At 35.4% G+C, this 7,424-nt stretch overlaps 1 protein-coding gene across 1 annotated transcript; it reads right to left on the bottom strand.

Moving 5' to 3' along the window:
• Window positions 1-740: 740 nt before the first annotated feature.
• LOC107611873 (uncharacterized) lies at window positions 741-4,964 on the bottom strand. Its single transcript, XM_016313755.3, has 2 exons — window positions 4,090-4,964; window positions 741-959 (listed from the first exon to the last, which is right to left on the bottom strand). Exon 1 carries the CDS (start codon window positions 4,653-4,655, stop codon window positions 4,245-4,247), a length of 411 nt encoding a protein of 136 aa, XP_016169241.1. The 5' UTR covers window positions 4,656-4,964; the 3' UTR covers window positions 741-959; window positions 4,090-4,244.
• Between the last annotated feature and the right edge of the window lie 2,460 nt (window positions 4,965-7,424).

The raw sequence follows: 7,424 nt of genomic DNA, 5'->3' as shown, positions 1-7,424 counted from the left end.
CGTCATCGTCTCTAAGGCAGAGTCGGTGCTGGCTCAGGTAGGGCTCCTGGACGGCAAGGTTCGCCAGTCTCAGACGGAGGTTGGGAAGCTGAAGGGGGAGTTGGAGGCGGCGGAGATGGGTTGGCTAAAGGCAGCGAAGGATGCCGAGGATGCTGGTGCCGAGCTCGTCCGTCTTTCCGAGGTTGAGACTTCTCTTCTTACCCAGCTTGCTAGTGACCGCAAGCATTCCTCTGACATTGAGTCCAAGGCCGCCGTGCTACTGTCCAAGGGCTGAGCGTACGCGTGATTTGGAGCTTTCAATGGCGACACGTGCGCGTACCTAACGCATGCGCGTGAAAAGCGAAGTAGCTCAGCGATGCGTGCGCGTTCCTGACACGTACGCGTGACACACGAAGAAGACCATTGACGCGTACGCGTGACTGACGCGTACGCGTGACATGCGCGACATGCAGAATTCGCAGAAAATGCTGGGGGTGATTTCAGGCCAAGTTTCGACCCAGTTTTCGGCCCAGAAATACAGACTAGAGTCAGGGGATATCAGAGACTCAAGGGAGATTCACACAAGAATCGTAACGACCCAACTTCCAGAACGTCATAATCATACCAAAAGTAAGGCGTTACTAACCTGTTTTCATTTATTAACTATTTACTATTGAGCCTTTAGTTCGATATCGCGACTTAATTTTTCAGAAAATGCCAGAAAAATTTTGTTTTTGATTATCAAAATCATATATCAAACATTTCAAAGTAATAATAATCACATAATTATTAATAACAATATCTGTCATACAAAAGATTTCAAATAAAACTCAGATACAAATCCTATCCCTCTGTATAAAATAAAAATCTTAAACAATAAGGACGAGGGAACTCTATGAAAGCAAATTAACTCATACATTTAACTAAAATAAATTCTGTAATCACCCGCAGCTTCAAACTGTGTCTTCAAACCTGTGTCACTGAAAGGGTGAAAGATTTTAGGGTGAGAACAAACCACGCATTCTCAGTAGGGAATGGAAATGCCGTAAAAGTAATGAAATAGAATGCAAATAATTAACATACCAAGGAAACCATATCTTTATCAAAACTTTTTGTAAATGCTCTTGGTTTTACTTTAGCAAATTTATTATGTCTTTCAAAATTCCTAAACACAAGACAAATTTTAAATATAAACTAGTCACATTAACCATCTCTCAACTACATAATTAATTTTCAATCACATCGTCAATTCTTAATCACCTTGATACATCCACAAACTAATAGCGCTAACAAGAGATTCAATTCAACATACAAACAAGTCACAGCAAGACAAACAGCACAATCACAGAGAAGTACAATGAGCAAACCCAATCAAATGCAAATGCACAAACAAGGATGATGCATGTCTAGCCCTAGTGCAGGTAATGAGCTCATTTGTCGGTTTCTACCCGCTCCCGACGTAACCTGAAGCAGCTGAAACATGTATGGTTTTCCAGTCAGCATAGGTACAGTTCTCACTAACTGACGTATGCGTCATATCCTCTGTAAACAAACTCTGCCTTACAGGTGGCGGCATTCCAGCCGTGTATGAAGTCATTCTCTGTAAGCAATCCTTGCCTTACAGGTGCGGCATTCTAGCCATGTATGAATTAATATCCTCTGCAAGTGATCCTAGGTTATCAGTTGCAGGTACAACTCTCAATAGCTGTATAACACTGGAAAACGTTCTGTGGTCGTACCACTATCTATCTGACTGCCTTCACGCAGCAGATCATTACATAATCATTCTCATTATCATCATTCATTATCATTCTCATTATTCATCATCATTTTCACATTCTTATGCAGTACCTCTTTCTTTCTTTGTTCAATTATACTATACAAATTCAATCATACTATACAAACTTCACATCTTTCACTTTTACAACATCTTAGCTCAAACCATTTCTCTTTAACATTCGGATTCAAATATTATAAAATTCACCAAACTCTTGAAAAGTAATCCTCTATTTCAAGCCCAAAGCATAACTCTTTTCATATTAAGTTGAATTCAAAACATAATTCCTTTCTTAAATAATTCAAACTTGAAACATAAACCATTCCTTGATAATTCCAAATTCAAAATAGTATAATTCTTCTCTTATTTAGATAAAACGCAAATAATATAATTTTTCAAGTTCAAATCTTTTAAAATGACTTTTCGAATAAAACCTCAGATTTTTATAAAATTTTGACAGCACCTCCCCCTAAAACTCGGATTTAACCACCCTTACAGGTTCCCTCTTTCTCAACATTTCATCAAACCTTTCTCAACAATTGCCACAATAATATATTCTCAAAAACATTTGACAATAGTATAGAAAATCTATTTCTCAAATTCCATATCCAAGTAATCACCAAAACAACATCAGCAGTCTAATTTCAGTTTTATTTTTAAAATATCAAACGAATTCGGAATTATGCAAACTTTGTATCCATGCGACCGTCTCAGATTAAGCTTTCTGTTAAATCCAAAATTACAATTTTTTGCTGGCTCTAACTTCAGGAATATAAGCAAAACCGTGACTGCTCTGTAGTGCCTTAAAACCAGAAGACAGCAGCAGCGTACAACATTCGAAATTTCATATAAAATCTAAATTAAATCCAACCACCTTCAAAATTAATGTGGTTAAACATAACTTATCGAAATTTCTTTCTCAATTATTTCCAGGGTCATACCATTTTTAATGAAGGAGTTACATAGCTTGGAAGTTAGGTAATTTTCTGCTGAAGTCTGTTTTACAAATCATTGAACACAACCTCTTCCAAGTCCCATAACTCATTTATTAAAAAATGAAAAACCCTAAAATTTAAATCATATATACTAAACATACTCAAATTTCACTTCCAATTGGTTGCATCTCAATATCATTCCAGAATTAAAAATTATAAAGTCTCAAAGTTACTGACTTAGAAAACAAAACCTGATTTTTACTGCATAATACATCTTACTTTAATAATCCATATCTTTAAAACCACAACTCTAACAATTCTAAATTTTTATGAAATTAAAGTACTAGGACCAGAGTTTCATTTAAAATTAGTTCCATTTCAAAATTCAAACTGGAGAATTCCTAATAGAGAAAACAAGTTGCTGCTGTGTTAAGCGTTCTGCAGAAAACCAGATTTGACATTCATAATTCAAAAATTCACCATAAATCATAAACTTAATGAAAAAGCCTCAAATCCACCAGTCCAGCTTCTTATATTCCAAAGCTTAATCCAGACTTGGTCCCACGCAATTCCGATCATCACAGAATTAGTTATAGATTTTCAAAGTCTCCGGCTTTATTTAAAAGTAATGCAGAAAATTAAGTTTTACATTTTAACTTTGAAAAATCATAACTAGTTCTATAGTTAACTCAAACTTCTCAAAATTGAATCCCAACAACTACTTTTATTATAGTTTACTCAGCCTTTACTCTCATATCATTTCAAGATTCAGTCTTCCAATTATTTCTTAAGCCCAACTTCAATTAATCACTAACTAAGTCCATTACAGTAAACCAACTCAACAGCAACAATTTCAATTTAACCCATCAAAATACCGAAATCACAATAATCTCTCATCAAACAATTCATAATTCAATTTCATAAAATCAACGAATTCAACCGAAGTTCCAATAAAAAATCTCAATCATTCCAATCATAATTTCAGCCACACAACTCAATTAATCCAGTATAATCACATAGAGTCAGAACTTTTCAACAATTCCATCAAAATCAGAGAAAACAATATCAATTACAGCTTCAAGCACTCACAACAAAGCCCAAAGACATTCACAGCAACAATCTAAACTCAATTCATCAATTATCCATACAACAGTTGTTCAACAATTAACTCGGCATATTTCAACTTCATAAGTTACACTAAATTAATCATTATTCACAACAGCATCTAAGTTCAATCACAGCTCAGAATAATCACAACGACTAACTAATTCCAAATGCATTTCAAGTCATTCATGTTAATTAAGAAATTCTTAACCATTGTTAACCATTTGCACTTATCCAATAACTTTGTAGGCATTCTAAACTAAAAATGTTTAACTTTAAAAATAAATCCCCTACCTCAATGTCGCAACTCGTAGAAATAATCAAACATGGTAGTTCCGTTAGCAGTTTCTAGCACCCATTCAGCTCTCTTGGCAGCAATCACGATAATTCTGGGAAGCCCCAGTGATGGTGGAAGGCCTCAACATCAGCCAAACAGTGACGGTAACGATTCAGAGTGGAGCCAGAGCAGGGCCAGAGCAACAATAACAGTTCCAGCAACGGCGGTGGCGTCTTCTCGGATTCCAGAAACCAGAGGCAGAAGAAGAACTGACGAGCTTCTCCATTCGGTCCTCCAGCAATGATGTCCGGCGATGCAGCGGCTCGGCGACGGCGACGACTTCCATCGACGGTAGCGGCGGTGAAGAGACGTGGCTGCAGTGACAGAAGACTTCTCCTTCCTCCTCGGTTGCGTCGTATCTCTCTCTCTCCCTCCTCAGGTTCGCGCTTGCTCTTTCTCCAGCGATGGCGGCTCCGACCACACCAGCGACGATGGCGATGGCGACGCACGGAACTCCTCCAGCGACGGCGACATTGATGGCTTCAACAACTGTGACGTGACCCTCGGCAGCAGAACAGCCCATCGCGGTGTCCCCCTCTCACTCTTCTCTGGCGCGCTTGACTTCTCTTCCTCCACGAATGTCGACAACAACGATGTGGAGTACGGCGGCACGGCGCGAGGGCAGCGGCGTCTTCCTTCTCTTCCATCGATGAGTGTGGAGCTGTGCATGTGTGTTGCGTTGATGAGAGGGTGGTGAGGCTGAGTACGCGTGGAGCTGAGGTGAGGGTGTGTGATGGGGGGTAACGGCGCTGACTTGGGGATTAGGGGTGAGTGTGTGACGCTGAAGAGGGGTGGGGTTCGGCGGCTGAAGGGAGAAGAAAATGGGTAGGTTAGGGTTTCTGATTAGGAACTCAGGGTTTTCAAATTGGGAAATTAGGTTTCTGAGTTTGATTTGGAAATTAGGGTTAGAAATTAGGAATTTTATAAAAGAATATGAATAGATATGAATAGATATTTTAATAAAATTGGAGGGTAGAGTAATTTTAAAACTAAATATACTCTCTTACAAATATTTAAGAACATTATTCATCATCATATTGCTAAGTTCAGTTAATTATTTCTAATTTAAAATATAAAATGAACATATTAATCATATTTCTATAAAATATAGTTTAAACTCAATATTAATTATTCAAATTAAATGATATAACTTCTCATTATTTTTCTATCACCAGACTTTAATTTCAATGTATAAAATAACTAATTATAATAAAAAGTGTACATAAATATTAACTGACGTAAACTTAAAGTATTTTTTTTTACCAAAAATAGGAGACTCGAACCCGCAACCTCTTAATTGAGTTTGGAGAGACTATGACAGTTGAGCTATTACTCATTAGCGTAAACTTAAAGTATTTATAAATATCAATCTAATCATTTCTAATAAAATAATTTCTAGGAGTTCAAATTAATAACATAATTCATTCAAAATAGAATTTATTTAAATTAAATTATACAATTCTTCTTATTTTTCAATTATCAAAATTATAATTTCAATCATACCAAATATCTAATAAAGATTATATAAAAATTCTAATTAATTTAAACTTCAATTATCATGAAACTCTATTTAATTACCATTAGCAAAATAATTTTCTTAAAATGAATCACAAATAACTAATTATTTAATTTTCCAAAAACTAGAGTTGTTACAAGAATGGTTATGCCCACTCCAAGTTAGACGTGGACCCTACAAAGCAAGTGGTCCCCATCCATCAATTGAAGACATGCTGATTGCTTTAATTAATTCTGATTTAAACTTTATTTTTAATTTAAAATAGGAAAAGATATTATTTTAGTTTGAAAAGATAGATTTTAAATTAATTAGGATTAGATATAAAAGGGGATTGAAATTATTCCAGGGAGATCCCATTCCATTCCAGACTACCAAAATACATTTTATCAGAATCCTTATTTTCTTTTTGCCATGAGCAACTAAACCTCCACTGTTAAGGTTAGGAGCTCTATCTATTGTATAGATTGATAATATTATTTTCTATTTTAATTAATGTTTTAATTTATAATTCAAGAATTGTTTTCGTTCTTTATTCTATGAATTTAGGTGGAACGGAAGTATGACCCTCTTTCTAATTGAGTTCTTGTAAAACTTGGAAAAGCTCTTTACTTGAACAACAGCTTGAAAACAAATTCTCCTAAAGTTTAATTATCTGGATTTAATGGGATACATGACATATAATCCTTTTATATTTGGGTAATTAGAGTTTTTGTGGCATAATAAACTAGAATTAAGCTTCACCTTCTAATTGGAATTAATTGACCAAGGAATTGGCAGTTGATGAATTTTAGAGGAGACTAGAAAGGTCTAAGAAATTAGGGTCTAGTCACATACAATTTGCCATGAATTAAATCTTACATTATTAAAATAAATTAATAAGAAAAGTCAATCCGGAAAATAGATAACTCTGAAGCCTTAACTGTTTCTCCATACTTTATTCCCAACTTATTTACTTGCCTTTCTTTAATATTCTTTCTATTGTTTAATGTCTTTGAACTCTCAACTACTATTTTCTGTTTGCCTAACTAAGTAAATTAATCAACCATTGTTGCTTAGTCCTTCAATCCTCGTGGGATCGACCCTCACTCACCTGAGGTATTACTTGGTACGACCCCGTGCACTTGCCGGTTAGTTTGTGGTTCTAAATTTTCGCACCAATTTTTGGCGCCGTTGCCGGGAATCGACTGTGATTAACAACTATTAGTTGTTTGATTGCTTAGATTAGGCGTTTTAATTTTAATTTTTTTTAAATTTTGCTTAAGTATTTTCAAAATAAGTTTGCTTAGATTAGGCGTTTTCAACTATTATAATTTAGCACTAATATCTTTCTTAATTTCTGAAATTAAGTTTGGTCTCCCCTTAGTTGTTTTATTCTTCCTGGTTATTTTATTTATTGAGTTTAAATTTCCTTTATATTCTTTCTTCTTTACTTGCCTGTTTACCACATGATGCGTTTAATTCTTTTTGGTGTTTTGTGCTAAGAAAAATAATGGAGAAAGATCACATGGTTTACTACTCACACCCAAGGAGTGATTCATATTCTTATGAATGGGGGAACTACCCAAATTTTGGTTGGCAAAGTCAAAATCAAAAAAACTTCAGTGCTCCATGTTCCAACTATCAAGAACCACCATCTCCATATCCATATCAAGAACCATCATCTTTCTACCCATATCAAGAGCCACTATCTCCCTATTCATACCAAGAACCATCATCTTTTTACTCTTATCAAGAATCATCATCTCCTTCTTATTCATATCAAGAGCCACCATCTCC

Source organism: Arachis ipaensis, chromosome B8, assembly GCF_059453495.1.
Source record: "Arachis ipaensis isolate K30076 ecotype BB chromosome B8, ASM5945349v1, whole genome shotgun sequence".
In the NCBI taxonomy this organism is placed as follows: Eukaryota; Viridiplantae; Streptophyta; class Magnoliopsida; order Fabales; family Fabaceae; genus Arachis; species Arachis ipaensis.
Note: the sequence above shows the minus strand (reverse complement) of the source record. Positions and strands in the feature narration are given on the sequence as shown.

Coding starts and splice junctions, on each gene's coding strand:
- LOC107611873 (XM_016313755.3), bottom strand. CDS start 4,655: ATGGGCTGTTCTGCTGCCGAGGGTCACGTCACAGTTGTTGAAGCCATC.